We start from the raw sequence: 21,708 nt of genomic DNA, 5'->3' as shown, positions 1-21,708 counted from the left end.
CCACTCCAGTATTCTTGCCTGGAGAATCCTATGGACAGGGGAGCCTGGCAGGATATAGTCATAGGGTCGCACAGAGTCAGACACCACTGAAGATACCTAGTATACATGCATGCAGTGTGTATATGTTAGTCCCAAACCCCTGATTTATCCATCCCTCCACCTCCTTTCCCCTTTGGGAACCAAAAATTTGTTTTCTATGTCTGTGAGTCTGTTTCTGTCTTGTAAATACATTCATTTGTATTATTTTGTAGATTCCACATGTAAGTGATTTATATAATGTCAGTCTTTGACTTCTTTTAACGTGATAATCTCTGGGTCCATCCATGTTGCTGCAAATGGCATATTTCCTTTCATTTTATGCCTAAGTAATATTCCACTAAATACATAGACCATTATCTTTTTCATCCATTCATTTATTGATAGACACTTAGGTTGCTTCCACATCTTGGCTATCGTGAACAGTGTGCTATGAACATGGGGCTGCGTGTATCTTTTTGAATTAGAGCTTTCTCCAGATAAACATCCAGGAGTGGGGCTGCTGGATCAGATGGTAACTCTATTTTTGGTATTTTAAGGAACCTCCATTGTGTTCTTCATAGTGGCTACACTAGTTTACATTCCCATCAACAGGAAAGTTCCCTTTTCTCCACATCCTCTCTAGCATTTACTACTTGTAGCCTTTTTTGTGAGTCTGGCCGGTAGCAGTTGATGCCTCATTGTGGTTTTGATTTGCAATTTCATGAAGATCCTTTTTAAATGAAGGTTCAGTCAAATGACTGCTTTCCTCAAAGACTTCCGGATGCTGCCTTGGCCTGAAGCCCTCCCAAAGTCTGTACAGCCTCGGGGTCTGCAGCGTCCCCCCAGCTTCTCCCCATGCCCTTTGCTTCCCTGTGCTGTCACGCACCAGCCTCTGGTTGCTTCCGCAGCACAGCACAGTGGCATCGGAGCTTTCACACTCCCTGTCTCCCATCCCCCACGCCCACCGTCTTGGGGTAGCTCCCTCAGGTGAACGCAGAACCTGCTTTCTCACCATCATCAAGTCTCGGCTCAAACCTCACCTCTCGGATATACAAAATTGTCCCCCTAAATGCCATGTGGTCTTTCCCTGGGTGATGCTTCTCTAAACACATATTACCATCCAACACTCTCAATTTTTTCCCTTATTTCCTTTTCTTTGTATCTTTGTTTCCAGAAGGACAGCTTCTTCATGATAGAGCTGTAAAAAAGAAACTTTTTTATTGATGTGTTCAACCCCTGTGTTGGGAAGATCCGCTGGAGGAGGCCATGGCAACCCACTCCAGTATTCTTGCTTGGGAAATGCCATGGACAGAGGAGCCTGGCGGGTACAGTCCGTGGGGTCACAAAAGAGTTGGAAACGATGCCAGACCACGTCATAGTTGATTTGCAATTTACAAAATGTTGTGTTAGTTTCTGCTGTCCAGCAAAGTGATTTAGTTATATCAGGGGAATGTGTAATTTCCTTGGTTCTGTCTCATCGCCATAAAAATTTGAAGTGACGGACGTTAAAGCCCTCAGACAGATCGTGTCTCAGCTCTCACAGACCGTGTTACAGCTTTCAGACAGATCAGTGGTACAGCTCCGTGTTACAGCTAGGCTTTATTTAGAAAATAAAGGAAAATATATCCTCGAGGCATGAGGGCATGCCGACCCAAAAGACATGAAGAGTAGAGCAAGTACATGAGAGCACTCGCACATGCATGTGTGCAGAAGAGAGGCCCCCCCAACCCCCCAGGCCCTTTGGCTCCTCTTTTTATATGTTATTTCTCCCCCTGGGCCTGCCCTATGTAAACTGGGCTAGCCAGGAGTGCTGTTTGTTCTGTCTGAGGTCCTCACTCAGGTCCTCAGACCTTCCTTTGTTCTATTTTCATGGGCTTTTCCCTTCCTTGTCTTTTAGTCATGGCCATTCCAGACTCCTTTTTCCTATTCTAACTACCTAACAGTTACACATACATATATATTCTTTTTCATATTCTTTTCCATAATAGTGTATCACAGGATGTTGAATATAATTCCCTGTGCTACGTAGTAGAATGAGGGTCTAGCTGTTTATCCATTCTATATATCACAGTTTGCATCTGCTAACCACAAAATCCCAGTCCATCCATCTCCCATCACCCCTTCTCCTAGGCAACCACAAATCTGGGCCCTATGATTGATGACAGATTTTTTTAAATATATATTTATTTACTTTTTTTTTTTAATTTAGCTGTCTTAGTTGCCCTTTGCAGGATCTCTGGTTGCAGCATGTGAACTCTTAGTTTCAGCATGTGGGATCTAGTTCCCTGACCCGGGATCAAACCCAGCTGACCTACTGGGAGGGAAGTCTTAGGCACTGAACCACCAAGGAAGTCCCAATGACAGAGAATTTTGATGTTGTATTCACTGATGCCCACTGGGCACCTACCACAAGATGGCTTAGAGTAGATGTGCAGTAGTATTTTATGAATACTCTGCAATTAAACATATGTGGCTCTTCCAGGCAAAACCAGACAATGAAGTGCACACACACACACAGTGATGGTGAAGCCTGAGCCTGCAGGTTGCTCAGGACTCAGGGAGGCAGGGGTGGGGAGGAAAGGGCGTTTCAGGAAAAGGCACTGCACATAGAGAGTCTCAGAGTCACAGATTCTGACCAGGCTGGGTGTGGAGATGTTGGGAGATGCAGACAGAGGGCTAATCTGTGTGGAGAGTCAGCACGGAGGGCCCACCAGGGCTTCGAATCCAACCTGTGGTGTGGGCCCCTCCGTCCCCTGAGTGGGGAGGAAACACAGCTGCTCCAACTGTGTGGGAAGTGGATGGGAACCGTCTCTGGTGAGTCCTCTGACCCGAGGGCGTGTTTCCCAGCCAGAGGAAGCAGGAGGTAGGTGGGTTCAGTGACTCAGGGAAGAGATGAGGCTGCTGCAAGGACCAGGGTCAGGACCGGGAGGAGATGGGCTTCAAGATGAGCTGTGCTTAGGAAGAAGAATGGACAGCACTTACTGAATTGTTGGATCCCAGAGGAGGATAGGGGGTGATGAAACGGGGGAAAGCCTGCCCCCTCCCCAACATCTGGGCTCAGAGGCTGCCTTGTCATCATTGTGACAGGGAGCCATGCAGAGAAGTGATTCTGGGGAGGAAGATGGCAGCTCTACTTTGGCCACGCTGAGCCGGGCAATCCTGAAGGTCATCCTGGGGGAGGTGTGCAGTGTGATGTTGGGCAGTGAGATGCCTGCATCACTCACCTGAAGGGTTAACCTGGGATGGAGGTTGCATCTGAGGTGCCCCCTGCAGGCCTGGCTGTCTTCCTCCTGCAGGACCTCACGCTGAGAAGAGACCAGGCTGTTTCATTCTGACCAGAACAGGGTGCAACTGGGCAGCAGACTCACCCAACCTTGACGCCAGACAGAGAACAGCCCATACCCCAGGGGAACCCTAAGCACCACCAACCCCAACCCCACTTCCCGTCAGCCTCCTGCTGGCCCCGCCCCACCCCCGGTGCTGCTGGTTCAAGGCTGCAGCCCCCTGCACCCTGCCCTCCCCACCCCTCCCCTCTCCCAGGGCAGTGCTCACAGGAGGGCCAGAAGGCAGAGGAAGAGGAGTGGGATCTTGACAGCCGCTTCCCAGAAGGCCACCAGGACTGGCAGGGACAGAATAAAGGAACAAAGTAGGTGATTAAATCATTAATCCCACTAGGGGATCGTAAGTAAAGAAAAAGGTATGCGAGACCCTGCAAGTTAATGGTCACTCAAGAGAGCAGTCTTGCTTAGCAACAAAACCAGGAGCTGCAGCATGAGACTTGGCCCCAAACAATGAAATGTCCACAGCATGAGTCCCCACACCTTGCCCAGGGAGCTCAGTGAGTTAATGAGCCCTAGGATGTGCTGTCTGCACACACAAAAATAATAATTTACAGAGAGAGGACCCTTCAAAGTGAAAGGCCCTCACTGTACTGAGATGTGAATTTTCCATGACTCCACGGCAGCCCCAGCTTGACCATGTGGGGACAAGCAGATTCCCCAGCATGATGTGGAAGGGGACCTACTGAGGGAATGTGACGTCTACTCAAGAATGAAGAAGGAGCTGAACTTCTTGTTTCTACCTTTCCTTTCTTTATGAGACCTAAACCACTGAGATCTCAGGGCACGGCACCCTCTGGAAATTCGGCTTGTGAGCCTCCTCAGCATCCTGTTCTAATAAATCACTTCTTATTGTGACTTTGTTTCTCGATGAATTCTTTCTGTGCTGAGTCATAAAGAACCAGAGCTTATTGGAGCCCCCCCCCCCCAAGACGCCACCTGTGGTTTCAGCACCACCTTGCCACACGCCCTGACTGCCCTGCAGGAAAGTGGGACCAGGACAAATTCACCTGCTGGACCTCATCCTGCCTCCTTCCTCTCCCACAAGGACTCCAGGCCTTCTTGACTCACTGGATGCCAGACCCCATGTGCCCACGCCTCACCCCATCCCCATGCCCTTACCATCCAGCAGTTGAATGGGGGGGGGGGGGCGGTGCAGAAAATGTATGAGTTGGACTTCATGAAAACGAAAAATTCTGTTTGTCAATTGACACTACTGAGAAAGTGAAAAGCCAACCATGTAATGGGAGAAAATATTTGCACATCATAGATTTGATATGTATGTAGTACCCAGCCTATATTAAAAAAATCTTACAATTTAACAACAAAAAGACAAACATTGCAATTTAAAAAATGGAACAATGGATTAAAAAATTTCTCCAAATGACCAATAATTTCATTTTAAAAAAGGAATGACATCATTACTCACTCCATAAACATAATTGAAATCATGATGAGATATTTCTTCACACCCAAATTTCTTTTGCACTTTTAAAGGAAAATAACAACATCAACAAGGTTCTGGAGAAATTGGAACCAACATGTACTAATGGTGGGAACATAAAATGGTCCTGCCAGTGTGAAAAACAGCTGACATTTCCTCAGAAATTTAAATGTAGAATCTACCATTTGACCCAGAAATTTCACTCCTAGGTATATGCCCAAGAAAACCGCAGTCAAAGATAAAAAAAAAGTATAGCACATTCATAGCAGCATTGTAATAGCCCCAGAGTAGAAATAACCCCAATGTCCATCCACTGCTAAACAGATAAACCAGAAGCTGGTCCATCCATGCAATGAAATATTGTTCAGACAAAAAGAAAGTGATACTGATACATGCTTAATGAGTGACCCTGGAAAATGTTTTTTTATGAGAAAGGAGCCACATGGAAAAGGCCACAGTCTTGTAACATTCAACTTGTATGAAAGTTCCCCATAGGCAGATCCATGGACATGGACAGCAGGTCAGTGGTTGTCCAGGGCTGGGGAGGACAGTGTGGCGAGTGACTACTTCATGGGCACTAGGCTTCCCTCTGGGATGATGAAAATCTGAGACGGATGGATTTAGGGAGTGGTGAGACTTGTACAACATCGTGAACATTATCGAAGCCAACTGTTGTCTGTTTTAAACTGGCTAAAATGGTCGATTTTATTTTATCTGATTTTTCCTCAATATAAATAATGCATTTAACTAAGCAATGCCATATAGATATGCCAGTTTTCACCTGGTATGAGCAAAGAGCAAAAGGTTTCACCATATATAGCCATGGTGAAAACAAAACGCTTTCACAATATACGATCCATGAAAACATACATAAGTTACAAGCTATTGGGAGAAAATAAACAGCAGAGCTGGAGGAGTCAGGTCGTGGATGGTGAGGCGCTTTGAGGGGTGGACTCTGCCCTGGGGATGTCGCCCTGCTCTTGGGGAGCAGAAGAGGAAGTGGGCAAGTCCCAGGGGAGTGAGGGGCTAGTGGGGACAGCTGGCAGAGTGGCCATGGGGTTAGAGGAGGGGCAGGGACCACTGGGCTCACCCACCAGGGGGCTCCGGTCACTGGGGTGGGTCCAGAGTGAGGCAGGGACCAGCAGAGCCCAGCCCAGCCCTGAGCCGGAAGCACCCTCACCCCTGACAGCCCAGGAAGGGCCCTCCTTCATACCTGTGCTGTTTCTTTGGAAGTCTCTGGTCACTGGTCTCTGTGGAGCACCTGGGACTGGGAGAGAGGATTCCTTCCTCAGCGGGAGGACTGGGATTACGGAAGTGTAGTCATCCCCTCCCGCCCTTACCCCTACCCCGATCTGTAGAACCCAGGAGGGACAGGCATACGTCCCTCTAGCCCCCTCCTTAGCTGGGCTTCCAGGACAAGAGCACCTCCCAGCTCCTGCCTGCCCCCCACATCCTCAGGCCCCCCGGGCATCCTCACCCCTCACTCACAGGTGACATTGAGCAGGATGGTCCGCTCCACCATCACCCCGCTTCTGGAGAACTTCACCTGGCAGGTGAGCCTGCTGCCGTGGTCCTGGGGCCGTGGGGTGAGGGTTAGCACCGACGAGAAGGGGGTCCTGGGGCCCAGCGAGCTGGGGGCAGCGGACGTCCAAGAGAAGACGGGGGGCGTGGCCCGCTCACAGGCCCAGGGCACAGAGCAGGTCAGGTTCCCGGGGCGGCCGGCCTCCAGGGCCCCCGGGCTGAGGACGTGGGGCTGGTGGGTGAGCGCTGGTGAGAGGAGGGGGAGACGGGGATCGGGAGGAGGCTTTGAGGTCTGGCCCCAGAGAAGCTTCAGCTGCAGTCCAGCCCCTCCCTCTGAGCCCCCACCTGCTTTACCTCCAACGCCCTCCCAGGAGGGGCCCCCACCCCAGCCCTGCCCTGGGACCCCCACGACCCCCACTGTGGCCTCTCCTAGATCCACGGCTTACCTGTCACATTCAAGAAGAACTGTTCAGACGTGTAACCCCATCTGATACTTCCTCTTTCCACACGAAAAAAGTAGGAACCGCTGTCGCTCTTCCTGGCGTCTCTGATCTCCAAGGAGCAGTTGTTGTTCCTGGGGTCCCCGAGGAGGTGGAATCGGCCCTGGGCCTCCTCCTGAACTTGACGATCTAATTTGTTTGTGGCCACGGGGGCATCCGAGTTTACACCGGCCCCTTCCCGGAACCAGAAGCCGTGAACAGGGCTAGAAGCACTGAGGACGTCCGTGTCATAGGAGAAGGAGCAGGGCACGCGGACACACAGGCCCTCCTGCACCGACACGGACGGCTGCATCTTCAGCCGGTATCTCGGATCCTGAGCCAGGGACCCTGCGGGGAGTCGAGGGTCAGCCGAGCCCCCGCCCCGCCAGCCCCCGCCCCGCCGTCCACTCACCTGCCCACAGCAGCGGCAGCAGCAGCAGCGGCAGCATGTCTGAGCCGGAGGGTGTCTGGGCGTCCTGTGTGTGAAAAGAGAAGGGAAGGTGACAGGGAGGTAGGGCTGCGGGGAGACCCGTGGAGGCTGGGGAGGAGCAAGAGCTCTGTTCACAGAAGAGGAACTTCAGAGCCAGAGCTCCTCCCCGCTCCACACACAGCGGACAGGACACCCCTGAGCCCAGAGACCCAGAGACCTGCCCAGAGAGGAGCAGACATGCAGGGGACCCCTGTCCTCACCCCCATCTCGGGCTCATCCATCCAGCAGTGCGACAGGGATGAGGAATGTGGCTTATAAACCTCCAGTCCTCTGGAATTTGGTGGAGGCTCCTCCTGACCTGTCATGGATGCACCAGGGGTTCTGCAGACCTCAGAGGCATGTGGGGGGGCGGGTGTGGTAGATGTCTCGATGGCTAAGTCTTTCTGCCCTGGCCAGGGAGGGTCACCCTGTTGTCCAGACCAGTGGTTCTTTCCCCTGCCCCAAAACACCAGGGGACATTGGATATTGGGTGAAACTGGCATCCGATGGGTGTGGGCAAGGCCAGGGAAGCTTCCTAACATGCTATATACTCCAACCCCAGTCCCTACTCCTGCGACAGAAATCATCCAGCCCCAAAGTCAACAGTGTTGGGACTGAGAAACCCTAGTCCAGACCCTAGAGGTCCTCAGTTCCTCCAGGTGTGAAATTGACATTGAGTAAGGGCCTTTCCCAGAGACAGACCGCCCCACGTCTCCTGCCTCTCGTTTGTAAAAGAAAGCTGTAGCCTCCTAAAGTGAATGTGAAACTGTTAGTCACTCAGTCGTATCTAATTTTGCATCCCATGGACTGTAGCACGCCGGGCTTCCCTGTCCTTCACCATCTCTTTGAGGTTGCTCAAACTCATGTCCATCGAATTGGTGATGCCATCCAACCATCTCATCCTCTGTCGTCCCCTTCTCCTCCTGCCCTCAATCTTTCCCAGTATCAGGGTCTTTTCCAAGGAGTCAATTCTTTTCACAGGTGGGCACAGTAGAGGGAGTGGGAAGGGCCAAGCTCTTTTCTGGGATTGTCTGATGTCTAGGTTCCTTCTTTCAAGGAACCAGTAGCCCTGTGAGCAAGAGGAAGTTCTGACAGAAGTGCGTGTGTGTGTGTGTGTGTGTGTACAGAAGAGGAACCTCAGACCTTTTCTCATCGCAGCTTGGCAGTCTTGGGAAATGATGCTCATTTATCCATTTTTCAGAGAGATGCTGCAGTCCAGAGAAGGCAACGAACAACCTAAGGCACTTGGGAAGCCAGGACCTGCTGCCCCTTCTCCTGGCTGCCTCCCCACATCCTGTCCTTTGGAAACTGCTCTGGTACCAGGGGCTTCCCTCATAGCTCAGTAGGTAAAGAATCTGCCTGCAATGCAGGAGAGCCAGGTTCGATTCCTGGGTCGGGAAGATCCCCCGGAGAAGGAAATGGCAACCTACTCCAGTATCTTGCCTGGAGAATCCTATGGACAGAGGAGCCATGGACAGTCCCTGGGCTCACAATGTTGTAGCCACTCGTTCCGGAAATAAACTCACTCAGAAGGACATCGCAGATATTGGAGTACACAGGTGGGACCAAGGCAGAGTCTCCTCTTAGCCAAGGGTGCTGACCAGTTTTTGTGAAAACCTTATATACCCTAAGTGTACATGCCCAAACCCACCTCCCCAAATTCTCTGAAACTATCTGAACAAAGGAAAAGAAAGATACAATCAAAGTTAACCCTCAATTCTTATGCCTTAAGCCTAGGTAGTTAACAGTGGACAATTATCAATAGGCCTGTAGTCCTACCCCAATAAGCATAATAGAATGTATGATTCTATTCAGTTATACAGATAATTACGATATTCTTTTAGGGGACTGGGGCTCTTCTTTCCGGGGGCCTGTTTCTCCAGTTGGTGTGTCATTTTTATAGATCCTGGGCACATAGCTCAAAGTCCACAGTCCGGCCCAAGATGGAGTCCTGCTTTCAAGACGGAGCCTTCACTTGCATAAAAGAATCACTTGCAGTAAGGAATTTACTTATGGTTGGAAGGGATGCCCACAACATATGAGTGTTAAGAATAACAGTGTCAAAGTACAGCAATTCTGTTTATCCCTTGAAGACCTGGGACAGACCTTCATCCTCAGTGCCAAAATGGCAGTGTTAACAGGGACTGGTACAAGGGCTTTGAGCCTTGTAATCTTCTGTGATGGTCTGCAAGCCTCGAAGGACTTCTTGTGCATATGTGCCAAGGTTCGTGAGTTGCGGCCAACTCTCTGCAACTCTATGTGCCATAGCCCACCAGGCTGCTATGTCCAAGGGATTCTCCAGGCAAGAATACTGGAGTGGGTTGCCATGCCCTCCTCCTGGGGATCTTTGCAACCTAGGGATCAAACGTGCCACCTGGGAAGCACGAAGATCTTCTTGCTTATAAGATATTAATTCTGAAAAGCAATTTTGAGAGCTCTATTTGAATTTTTAAAGTCTTTATGTATTTTTTAAATTTATTCATTTATTTGGCGGTGCTGGGTCTTCACTGCTGCGTGGGCTTTTCTCTAGTTGTGGTGAGTGGGGGCTTCTCTAGCTGGGAGGCACTGGCTTCTCATTGAGCAGCCTTCTCTTGTTACAGAACACAGGCTCAGTACTTGTGGCTCTTGGGCTTAGTTGCTCCTCAGCATGTGGGATCTTCCCAGATCAGGGATTGAATCAGTGTCTCCTACATTAGCAGGTGGATTCTTTACCCCTGAGCCACCAGGAAGGCCCTAAAAGTCTTTAATGAATTTGTTGCAACATTGCTTCCATTTCATGGTTTGTTTTTTTGACTGTTGAGGCATATGGGATTCCAGCTCCCTGACCGGGGATTAAACCTGCATCTCCTGCATTGGAAGGTGAAGTCTTAACCACTGGACTACCAGGGAAGTTCTGGATTTTGGTGGGAAGTGTACTGTGACTTATCAGTTGGAGATTTTGCCCAAGAGGAAGGTAGCTGATTCCGTAGAGATAATTTATCAGTGTTTCCAGGTTCAGCTTTAGCTTTGTCAGAGATGGAACAAAGAAAAGATGTCAAAGGGTCATTTAATTCACTTGGTTGGCTGCTGTCAAATTCTACTACTATGGCCAAATTCTAGAATTATTTTCCCCTTTGGAAGAAAGATATGACAGTGTGATACTTCTTTAAGGAGTCTCAACCTGATGAATCCATAGGGTGGAGGAACAAAGGAGAAAAGGGTGAGCACCTCAAAGGTCTAAACAGAGGGAACAGGTTCAGAGGCAAGAATCTCTTGGGGTTCACTGGAGATCCCCACTGTTTGGATGATTTTAGTACTCAAGGCAGGGGCTGTTTTATGATAGTGGGTTGAGCACCAATTGTGTATCTACAGTGTGAATCAGGACCAGAGAGGTTTACTCCCAATCTAAAGTATTTCTCAAACCAGTGAAGAGGGAGAAAGAGGGAAGAGGCCCTATAGCTCCTCAATGCTCTGTCATTGAGAATTGGGAGGAAAAAGGCAACTTAAGACCTTTAATTTATGACAATCCTTTCCAATGTCCTGGTTTTTTTTTTTTTTTTTTTGCAATAAGAGCAGAAACAAGGAGGGTCTTGCTTTCATTGAGGGGTCTTCAATGGCTGGAGTTAAAGATGAAGAATTTGGGGGGAGGTCTTCCTTTTAGGGAACTCCTCTAGAGAGTGAAAGAGCTGTTTTTCCAGATTAGCTAAATCCTCAATAGCACTTACCACCCCATCCTGGTCCTTTTTATGAGAAAGAAAGGTCCCGGTTCAGCCCATTAGCAAACATAGAGTTAAAAGCTACCTGGATGGAATTAACATCTGAAGGAAGATCAGAATATCCTTTAAAATAACCTGAAGCTGATTGTGATAGTCATAAATGTAAGGCAAGTGCAGAGAAAAAGAGAGTGAGCCAGGCAGTCAGGCAAGAAAAGGGAAATTTATTAGAGGGAAACGAGAGGGTGAGTGGCTCCTAAGGAGAACCAGCATCCTCCCTTTCTGATGGAGTCCTTCTTATACCCCACCAATGAAAAATTCCCTGAAGGGATGGTCACGTAGCCAGAGGTCTGGAATCTGGTGGTCTCCCAGCTTTGAGACAATAGGCTCCAGTGAGATAACAGGATGCCATTTGGGCAATTTCAGTCTCACAGATCACTGTGCTTTATTCTTTGTTTGCGAGGTCAACATAATGAGCCATCTTATCGGTGAGACCCCATGTGGGCCCTGTCAATAAACAGGTTCATCAGATTTTTGTGTGCAAGCCTGAATTTTGTCCAATCAACGGGCTTTGGGAAAACCCTAGGAATCACATGAAGTGGCCCAGTGATTTCCCAAGCCTGACCACATATTAAATTAGCAGGCTGGCCTCCTCACAGTAATCCTAGAGACCTCTCAGGCTTTGCCCAATTAGTGGCTTTCACCCAATGGTGGAGTCACTGGCAAGCCTTCACTTATAAGCATATGAACTAACTGATGAGTTGGTGAAACCAGGGTGGTAAGTTAGGCTGACTGTATTGAAGGGTGTCCACTTAAAGCAAAACACAGGGCATCTAAGTTTTATTCAGGGTCTCCTTGAGGACTGTAGCCTGGGAGACAGCTCTGAGGAACTGCTCCAAAGAGGAAGGGGAGGAGCCAGCGTGTATTTGAATTTGGGGGTTGGGAGAGATGTGTCATCAAGCATACATCTTAGTAACTGATCATTGCTTATCATAAAGAACAGATATACCAAGTTAATGATTTTAGAGTTTTTTTTTTCTTTTTTAGTATGACTGATGCTGAAGTCTGGGATCATTGAAATCCTTTCTGAGCTATGCATCTTGGGGCCTGATTATCCAAAGCACAGAGTACCTCATCCTGAATTCCTCTCAGGGTGCACTGTTGGTGGGAGCCTGCAGCAGGTAGTGACTGAAAACCCTTGTACAACTAGGTGATGAGTGATGCTGTTTGTTCTCTTTTTGGTCAAGGTGGTCCAATTCTGTTTTAAGAAAAGTAGGTTGGGATATCAAAAATTCCACAAAATGGTCACTGATATTTTAATTGCCACATGTCCAGGGTCCTTTCTTGTGGGTATCAAGTCCTAAAGATAATCGCCCACTCAGAAGAATGTCTCCTCCCCAACCCCTCCCACCTTGCAGTACAGAGTCCATCCCTGAGCAGGAAGGGGGTGGAGACCACAGCTCAGGGCCTGAGATGACGCAGGTCTATAACAGGGCACAGGAAGTGGCCGGGTCCCTGGAGAGATCCCTCCAGCAGGAGGACCCGAGTGACTGATGGACCTTTCCAGACCCAGGTGCAGACTCTGGAGAAAACTAGTCCTCGTGGGTAAGAGAGTCGGGCTAGCGTGATGGGGGGTAGGGGGCATGGGGAGAAGGGAGGGACCCAGGGCCCTCAGTAGAACTTTCATGAACTCACACACCTGGGCACGGCTTGCCCAAGACACACACACACACACACACACACACACACACACACACAGATAGCATTCACCTCTACCCACCACAAAGCGTGATGAAATTAAACCCCAGCACACAGCTCCCAGCAATCGCTTCCTCTGGATTCACCTCCTCTGCTCTGATCCCCTCCACCACCTCTCTGGCAGGACCCTTCCCAACTCCTCACTTTCCCCCAAACACTCTGCTTCCTCCTGATACTGACCACTCTTGTGTTTCCCTGGTGGCCATGTACACTGTCCTCCAAAACCTCTAGGGTCCACACCTGGATCTCTAAGGGGCAGGGTCTTTGCTGTCTTTGCCTCCTCCATGGGGGGAGGTTCCCAGAGCAGCAGACGCCTGCCAAGATAACAGATCCCCAGTACCATTCATTTCATGCCACTGAACCTATATGGTAAATCAAAGACAGTGCAAATTCTCTTGGGGGAGTTTAATCCACCCAGATAACCATTCTCAGCCCTCCTGCTGGGTTCCACCCTGACCTCCGGGGAGCTGGGACACAGAAGTGGGTCAACAAGGAAGATGGACATGGGGAGGAGAGAGCTAGGGTGCCAGGGACATAGAAATGGGGAAGAGCATGTGCAAAAACCCAAGTCAGAAGACAGTGAAGTTGGTCAAGAGAGATCTGTATGTGTGACTGGGACACACAGTCTTCAGATGAATGAATGAATACATGAGTGAATGAATGAAGGTGGTAAAGTAGGGTAGATGTGACTCAAAAAGAGCCTACATTGGGTCCTAGAGACCAGTTCACTCTCTAAGAGTGTGACAGCATTGGGGAGCCATGGAAGATACATAAGCAGAGGGAGAGCAGGGTCACCTGTGGGGCTTCATAAGGATCCCCAAAACTGACCTTTGAGGATGGACTGGAGGCTGAGTATCCAGGGAGGAGGCCAGCCTGGAAACGGATGATAAAAAAATGGACCAGGGCAGGGGCTGAGGTGATGGAGAGGAGACGGCGGGGGGGGGTGGGGGGGTGGGGGGAGGCGGTCCTTCAGAGCTAGAAACCCATGGCCTGTTCACCAGTGTCTCTGTGGATCATCGCCTATGGGTATAAACCTGTGTATGTGTGTCTTTTTCTGTTTGTCTTCCTCAGCCAGTCTGCTGGCCTGTGGGATCACCCAGGCCTCCAGCCAAATGTACATCAGCCCAAACCCATTCACAGGCTTCAAGGGATTCCGGAGCCTCCTGACTGTCAACAACGCCCCTAAAGATGTTCAGGAATATAGCTGGCACTGGGGTGCAAATGACACTGAGGAAAATCCAATTATCAGCTACAACACCACATCTCACTCCCAGCAGAATGGGCCCATGTACAGTGGCTGGGAAACAGTGTCCCATACAGGTGCCCTGCTGATCAAGGATTCTCAATTAAATGACACGGGGAACTACACCATGCAGGCGGCTGCCATCAATGACACCCAGAGAGCAACTGTCTGGCTCAAGGTTCGAGGTGAGTGGGCAGCTGCCCCGCTGCCTGACTTCATTGAGTTGAATATGGAGGTTTGGGGAGTGGTGGTCCTTGGAGCTCAGAGTGTCTAGTCTCCACCTGCCCTCAGATGACACTGGGAGTCTTGGTGCATGGTCGTCTAGCTTCTCCCCAGGGACGGGACCCTCACCATGTTCGAGGGCTCCAGGTTCCCTCTCAGTGTACTAGTTATCTCCTGCTGCCTGACAAATAGGAGCAACAGCCTCAAGCTTAGTAGCTTAAAAGGACATTCATTTCTGTGAGTCAGAAGTCCTGGCGTGGCTCAGCCATTTCCAGTGCTGAGACTCACAAAGTGTCAGCCGGGGCCAGGTTCTTGTGGGTGGCTCTGTCCATAGGATTTCACATCATGGCTCTTTGTCTCTTCAAGGTCAAAAACAGTATCTCTCTCTAGACTGCTGAGAAGGAACCTTATATAACAATGGGTAAAGAATACACCTGCAATCCAGGAAACTCAGGAGATGTGGGTTCAACCCCTGGGTCAGGAACATGGATGAGGGCATGGCAACCTACTCCAGTATTCTTGCCTGCGAAGTCCCGTGGACAGAGGACCCTGGCGGGCTAGAGCCGGACACAATTCAGAGGCTGAGCACTCACAGACACACAATAATGGGAGTGACATCCCATCGCCTTCGCCATCTTCTATAGGCTACAAGAAAGTAACAAGTTCTACCGGCATTGAGGGGATGGGCTTATACAGGGCTTACACTAGGGAGTGGAGATCGTGGAGTCATCTTGGAATTCTGTCTCCTCCCCTGAGCTCCAGGGGCCTCCACAGGGCTAGGGCAGGACAGTGTGGATTTTGAAGACTGAAAGTCTTTTGTTTACCTCTGACTCTGTATATACCAAATCGCCTTAGTCTTCCCTCTCTGATCCTCTTGTCAGTAGAATCAGAAACAGTGTGGTCTGTTGTAAGGTTAGAGGAAGTATTTGTGAAGGGAAATGGGACTCAGATAGTAAGAGGAATTGTTATGGAGAGCACAGACCATTTCTCAGTCCATACAACCCGTGGTTCCATGGATGGAGGATCCAAGTTTTATAGAAATAACCACATGACAACATGCCTATGGGAAGAACTCACCATTATTGCAATGAACCGCTAGAGGGATGGCTCGGCCCATAAGACCACAAGCTCAGGGGATCTCCTGCATCTCGACTACCTCGTGCCCACTCCTTGCCTCCCTGTCTGCCTCAGCCCTAGATCCTAGATCCCATCTTACAATTCTGGGCTTCTTCCCAGCCTGCTCTGAAAGCCCCTATGGAGAGGAACAGAGCTTGGAGAGGCACATCCAACCCCTAATCTTCTCCTTCCTGCTTCACCCAGTGTTTGAAACCCCAATCATCTCAGTCAACACCAGCTACGCAGTACTGAATGTGGACTCCGTGGCTGCCATCTGCCAGACCAATGACACAAATGTCCAGTGGTATGTAGGCTACGCACAGGTGTCCAGCTACGAACGCATGACCATCTCTCCAGACACTAAGACCCTCATCATCAAAAGGGTCAGGAGCAGCGACTCACCCCTGCAGTGTGGGATCCAAGTCTTCTCAGAGATTATTAAGAAAAGCAAACCGGTCTATCTGACGGTGACCTGTGAGTGTCATGGGAGGGAAGGGTGGTCACTCACAGGGTGACCTGTGAGTCCCATGGGTCATGGGAGGGAAGCCAAGCTGGTCTCAGGGTCTCCCAGGGACATCATGATAAAACAGGCAGAGAGTGTGGCATGAGACACCGTGAAGACAGCCGTCCTGGCTTCAGAGCCCAGCTCTGTCTGTTTTAAGCTTTGGACTTCAGAATTATCCTCACTGCTCACAACCCCGGTCCACTCAATTTAAACTGAGGGCCCTAAGCCCTACTTCTCAGACAAGAAATATTATGAATGCATGCACATCTAGCTTTTGTGTAAAGAAGGGACTGAGTGCATACTCAGTCACATCATATTCTTTGCGACCCCATGGAATCCATGGGATTCTCCAGGCAAGACTACTGGAGTGGGTTATCATTCCCTTCTCCAGGGGATCTTCCCAACCCAGGGATCGAACCTGGATCTCCTGCATTGCAGGTGGATTCTTTACATTCTGAACCACCAGAGAAGTCTGTCTGCTCCTACTCTACACCTATTTTATTGTGACATGAAGGGCAGCCAGACTGCTGGCCTGTAGTAAGTCTCCATAACAGAAGACACTGTGATAACTCTCCTTGTTGTTGGCCCAGCTGCCTTCACGGGGTGGGTCTGGAGATCCACTTGGGACAAAGAGTGGGGACACCCTTGGTAGGAGGGAGACTTCCTGTGACTTGAGAGGAGACAGGACCCCCAGCAGTCAGAAGCATAGTCCGGGTGGCCTGCCCTGTCTCTGCAGATGGACCCTCCTATGCAACAATCTTCAGCACGCCCGTTAACTACCAGGGCATCCTGCCTGCTGAGATTGGCTCCCAAGTGAAGATGGAGTGTTTTTCTGATGGCAGACCGCAAGTCAAGTACCACTGGATCCACAACATCTCTGTCCTGAGCTTCTAGAGAAGAATCACCCCCCCAAGTCTGACCTGGGACCTGATGGGCAGATACAGGTGCATCGCAGAGAACCCCGCCACCCACGAGGTCTTGTACGATGAAGTCCAGGTCCAGACCCACATGCCCAGTGAGTGCAGCAGCTGCCCCTTGCTCTCTCCAAATCCCACCACTCTCATGCCTCTGCCTAGGCAGTACTTGTCATCAGAAATGCCCTCTTCACTGCGTGTTGCCATCCTCACGATGGTCAGAAGAAGTCCCCCCAGACTCCCAGGTCCAAGTCCAAACTGCCTCCTTTATGAAGCCCCTGGAGTCCTCAGGTCAGAGTTGGAGTGAATTTCAGGGATGCAGAATCAGCCAACAGTGACTGAGCACTTACTCTGTGCCAGCAGCCACCATTCTAACCTGGGTGACCCTCCAGTCTCCCTACAGAGTAAGTGACCTTTATCAGCATCACCTCCACTCTACGGGTGAGCAAATGGAGCCACAGAGAGTTTGGGCGCTTTGTTCAAGGCTCCAGTTCTAATGGGCAGAGGAGGCAAGATACGAACCCTGGCTGTCTGACCTCATACCCTCTGCCCTCCACGATCCTCAGGGCTGCCCTGAGATGAGAAAGAGCAAACATGCCAGGGGCAGGTGATGCAGGGGGGGTGGGGCGCTGTCCATGGTGTGGCCTCTGAAGCTGGTCAGGAAGGAGTCTGCACGTGGGGGAGGCACCTATTCAGGGACCCCACGTCTGATCCTCTACACCACGGAGAGAGATGGACGGGCTTGAGAGAGAGCAGTCATGCAGGGCCGTGAAGAGCAGACGCACTGGAGCCCAGTGACCTGAGATCAAATCCCAACTCTGCCACTGCCCCCTGCATGAACAGGGGCAGCAGCATCACCCCTCTGAGCCCCAGTTTCCCCCTTTGCAGTTTGATAGTGAGAGTTCGAGTTGATGGGGTTGCTGCATGAGGGACATCACACAGGGCACGAGAAGCTGTCAGCCTGGCTCATCCCAGAGAATCAGGTGAGCAGACACTGAATGGGGGCTGGAGACATTTCAGTCCCTCCGCACGATTTACTAAGCAGTGAACAATACAATTTTTGTGTATGTATGATGCCTCATTTCATGCCATTTGACATCTTCTGCACTGTTAAAACTTCAGGAGGACAGAGGCTGGTCAAGTTCTTTGATCACCAATGTGTTTTTAACATGGTGCCGGGCATACAGTTGGAGCTCAGTGAATGAATCACCCTGGAAAGAGTTCATGACCCTGCGTATGCAGCACTCCCTACCCTGGCGCTTTCTCTCTCCCCTGATGTGGGTTGAAGCTTTTCCAAGGCAGTTATTGCTGCCTGTTGTGAATCTGGATGTCTCTATGTTTAATTCTCAACTGTCCACCAGTTAGAATTCCCAGCTAACTCCCAGCTAGAATGTCAGCCCCATAAGGGCGGGAAGTTTGTTTTGTTCACTGCTGAGCCCATAGTACCCGAAACACTATTGCACATAGTAAGTACTCATAAGTCTCCGAGGAACGGATGTGTAGGTGAATGAAGGGATGCTGGAATGGTGGTCCTGACCTCTGTGCCTCTTCTCCTAGGGCTTATCCAAGGGGTCAGCATCTCAGCACCTTTCCTGGCATTCCTCATCACGGGGTCAGTCGTGGGCAGCGTCATCATCTGTGGATATCTGCTTCTCAGAGTGATCAAATGTTACTCCACCAGGTACCAGAGGCCCTGAGTCTAGGCATTAGAATATTCCCCTGGGGGCCCAAACTGCACTGGTTTGAGGACCGCTGGAGTAGATGTTAAAAATGGCAGCATGATGGAGACAACAGTGATAGTGGTTATGACAGTGATAATGGTGGAAATTATAAGAACAATGGTGATAATGATGGTGATGGTGGTGCTGTGTGGTGATGATGGTGAAGATTTGAGAAGATATGTTCTTCATGTCATTTTTTATTATTTTGATATAAGCCTATTTGTGATCATGACAATGTCGCTATATCAAGAAGCGTACACTGCTGACCGTCGCTGACCACAGCGCACAAGCGTGCCTGCTCAGTGGCTCAGTCGTGTCTGATTCTCTGCGACCCCATGGACTGTAGCCCGCCGGGCCCCTCTGTCTGTGGGATTTTCCAGGCAAGAATCCTGAAGTGGGTTGCCATTTCCTATTCCAGGGGATCTTCCCAAACCAGGGGTGAAACCCGCATCACCTGCATCTCCTGTAGTGGCAGATGGATTCTTTACCACTGAGCCACCCGGGAAGCCCATGACAATAGCAAGTCAGCCCTTTTGTACCTAGGTTTGCCAGCCTCACAGGAATATCTGCCAAGGTGGTAAAGTTAACTAATCCTGGTGAAGGGTTTTGAACAAGGCTTGGCATATAGTAAGCACTCAATCCAACCTTGTCTATTATTATTAATATTGACCTTATTCAGTATACAGTTACAAACTGGTTGTGAAAAGCTCTAAGGAGTTTGAGTGTTTCCAGGAGGTCTGGGTCACGTCCTCGTCTACATGCTGGGAGAAGCCCTCTAACCAGGCATCACCTCACAGCCAGGAGTCAACCTGACATCTCCACTTCTCCATTCCCCTTAGAGGTACCAGGCACTCCATAAAGAACTCCATGAGTTCTTTAGTCTGGCATGAGAGCAGGGAGCTGGGAATCAGAGAGGCTAGTTTTAGACTATTGGTTTATGTATCACCTTGTTGTGTGACTTTGGGCAAGTGACCTCACCTCTCTGAACTCCTGGTTCTTCATGCACAAAGTAAGGTTAAGGTACCTACCTTGTGTAATTTCATCTTATTTTTTAGGAAGGGTTCAAGAGAATTTCTATAAATCATCTACCATGCAGTGCCTGGCATTTAACTGATGTTTCCTTCATCATCATCAGTAATCAGGCCAGGTAGTGCCAATACCTTCCCCAGGAACACCCAGCCTCTTTCCCTCTCCCACCCCGTGCCCCCACGGGCATCTTTCTCTCATGACCTTAAGATCTTTAAAATACTAAACTATGGAGAATGTTGGAGACTCACTGTAAGGGGTAAGCATCCAGATTCATCAACTCCCTTAGGAGTATGGGGACTTGGAAAGAAGCAGTGTCCGCCCATCCACGCAGGACTCTCCTGTGTTCTCACAGTTTCCTATAGATCCCAGATCTGACTTCTATAATTTTCCCCTATAGGAAAAATCGGGCCACATAAGAGTCCACCTCAAACCTGGAGGACAAGACCAGATGGGCAAGGAGGTGAGGGGGGAGTGCGAGTCTCTGTAGAGACGGCCTATGCGGGAAGGGGTCCAAGGACTGCCTGGAGGGTACAGTCGAGCAAGAGACCCAGGCCAGTCGCCCTGGGATTGGGAGACGGAGGCTCCCGGAGAAAGTCTACAGGTTGCTCCTAGCACCAGTGGGTGTGACATCATGAGTATGTAGCCATTGGCTACTCCATCTGTCAATCAGAGCCGGCCAATGGGCTGCAGACTGGGGCGGAACATGCACAAAGCTCTCTGCTCAAATTCCGGTGCCTCTTCCCCATCAGTTAATAGGTCTCTAACTTCTCAACTTCCTCAACCCGACACCCTGGGACCATCAGAGATGCTGCAAAGACCATCAGAGATGCTGCAATGTCACATCTCAGCATCACCAGTGACAGAGAGACAGAACAACCTACACATGCCCAACTCCGAGAATTGCTTAAATGGGGCACAGCGCATGTCGAGTGAATTTGTCATCGTTAGAAACTTGGCTGGGAAAGGACTCACTGATGTGGGAAATGTTCACACATGCACACACACATGTATGCATAGATGTGCACATATACCCTCCCTTGCCAAAAAAAATGTGGAAAATGTTAGCCATCAACAGTTCTATCTCAATTTCCTTTAGTGCACTTTAATGTATATTCTGTAGGGTTGGTTAAATCATAAACTGTGTAAATTGTTATTATAATTAGAAAAAAAAAACCAATAAAGTTAAAACAGCTTGAAATTAGTTCAGCTCTCATAATGTCCTTTCTGGATCTTTTTTCTGAACTTTCTTCATGGATGTGCCCCAAAATACATAAGAAAATTTGTCCATCCCCATGGCGGTTAGAATGGGAGGAAGGAAGGAAGGAAAGTGAGAAGAAAGAAAAAGAGAGAGAGAGAGAGAGAGACTCTTTTCTGGCCAAATCTATGGAATTGTGGCCAAGCCCCTGTGGTCATCACTGTTCTCAGGAAGCACTTGACTGTTCCGTTGTTCACGCAGCAATTAGGACTTTGTCTGAACACAAGGCAGCCCCTGGAGCCCAGGGTTACGACCCCTTGTGGTGCCCGGGTTCAACCTGGACCCTCTACCTGCTGGCCTGGGTGGCGTGGAGCTGCTCACCTGGGCCTCCTGACCCAGGGATGGTGCTGATCCTCTCTAGACTCAACGTTAGAGTTGGAGAATGCAGGATACGTGAGGATTTAATGCTCTGTGGGTGCTCAGTGAATGTATCCATTCCTTAGGGTTGCTATGACAATATACCACACACTGGGTGGCTTAAAACAGCAGAAATACATTCTCTCACAGTTGTGGAGGACAGAAGATGAAAATCAAGGTTTGGGCAGGTCAATGCATCCTTGGGAGAGTTTAGGGTGGATTCCTCCTTTGCCTCTTGTAACTCCTGGTGGTTGTCAACAATCCATGGCATTTCTCCACTTGTGGCAGCATAGGTCAATTGTCTGCCTCCTCTGTCACACGCCTTCCTCCCTACACGTTCCAAATGCCCCTGTTTGTATAAGGACACCACTCACTGGACTTGGCATCTCTTGATGTGTCCAACCTGATCTCATATTAACTTGACTACATCTGCAAAGACCCTTTCTCCAAATAAAGCTGTTGCAGGAAAGGGGACCCCTTCCAGGGCCCGAAACTGGGCTCTTGTCTAACACTCGGAAATGAATTGTCCAGGGAGACACATCCGCTGACAAAGCAGAGATTTTATCGGGAAAGGGCGCCCGGGTGGAGAGCACTAGGGTAAGGCAACCCAGGAGAACTGCTCTGTCA

The 21,708-nt window shown here is 49.8% G+C and overlaps 2 protein-coding genes across 4 annotated transcripts; one reads left to right on the top strand and one right to left on the bottom strand.

Moving 5' to 3' along the window:
- Positions 1-1,106: 1,106 nt before the first annotated feature.
- On the bottom strand, positions 1,107-7,275 carry LOC133054699 (myeloid cell surface antigen CD33-like). 3 transcript variants are annotated; one of them, XM_061139949.1, is made up of 7 exons: positions 7,213-7,275; positions 6,768-7,148; positions 6,289-6,567; positions 6,014-6,067; positions 3,571-3,637; positions 3,243-3,323; positions 1,107-2,972 (listed from the first exon to the last, which is right to left on the bottom strand). In XM_061139949.1, the coding sequence occupies exons 1-6, from the start codon at positions 7,247-7,249 to the stop codon at positions 3,251-3,253; spliced, it is 891 nt and encodes a 296-aa protein (XP_060995932.1). In that variant the 5' UTR covers positions 7,250-7,275; the 3' UTR covers positions 1,107-2,972; positions 3,243-3,250. The 3 variants fall into 3 exon arrangements, with proteins under 3 accessions (XP_060995932.1, XP_060995931.1, XP_060995933.1); XM_061139948.1 differs by having other exon boundaries at positions 1,110-2,967; XM_061139950.1 differs by lacking the exon at positions 1,107-2,972 and having other exon boundaries at positions 3,263-3,391.
- Positions 7,276-12,477: 5,202 nt separating this feature from the next.
- On the top strand, positions 12,478-20,561 carry LOC133054702 (carcinoembryonic antigen-related cell adhesion molecule 18-like). The gene is made up of 8 exons (XM_061139955.1): positions 12,478-12,566; positions 13,791-14,147; positions 15,505-15,774; positions 16,542-16,820; positions 17,608-17,702; positions 18,277-18,400; positions 19,867-19,929; positions 20,219-20,561. The coding sequence occupies exons 1-4, from the start codon at positions 12,515-12,517 to the stop codon at positions 16,697-16,699; spliced, it is 837 nt and encodes a 278-aa protein (XP_060995938.1). The 5' UTR covers positions 12,478-12,514; the 3' UTR covers positions 16,700-16,820; positions 17,608-17,702; positions 18,277-18,400; positions 19,867-19,929; positions 20,219-20,561.
- Positions 20,562-21,708: the final 1,147 nt, after the last annotated feature.

The sequence above is a fragment of the Dama dama genome, chromosome 4, assembly GCF_033118175.1.
Source record: "Dama dama isolate Ldn47 chromosome 4, ASM3311817v1, whole genome shotgun sequence".
Taxonomy (NCBI): domain Eukaryota; kingdom Metazoa; phylum Chordata; class Mammalia; order Artiodactyla; family Cervidae; genus Dama; species Dama dama.
Note: the sequence above shows the minus strand (reverse complement) of the source record. Positions and strands in the feature narration are given on the sequence as shown.

Excerpts from the sequence above, each read along its gene's own strand:
- LOC133054702 (XM_061139955.1), top strand. The coding sequence starts at position 12,515 with ATGGACCTTTCCAGACCCAGGTGCAGACTCTGGAGAAAACTAGTCCTC. Across the intron at positions 12,567-13,790 it reads GAGAAAACTAGTCCTCGTGG|CCAGTCTGCTGGCCTGTGGG; the intron begins GTAAGAGAGTCG and ends TGTCTTCCTCAG. Across the intron at positions 14,148-15,504 it reads TGTCTGGCTCAAGGTTCGAG|TGTTTGAAACCCCAATCATC; the intron begins GTGAGTGGGCAG and ends TGCTTCACCCAG.
- LOC133054699 (XM_061139949.1), bottom strand. The coding sequence starts at position 7,249 with ATGCTGCCGCTGCTGCTGCTGCCGCTGCTGTGGGCAG. Across the intron at positions 6,568-6,767 it reads GTTCTTCTTGAATGTGACAG|CGCTCACCCACCAGCCCCAC; the intron begins GTAAGCCGTGGA and ends TCCTCTCACCAG. Across the intron at positions 6,068-6,288 it reads CATCCTGCTCAATGTCACCT|TCCCAGGTGCTCCACAGAGA; the intron begins GTGAGTGAGGGG and ends CCTCTCTCCCAG.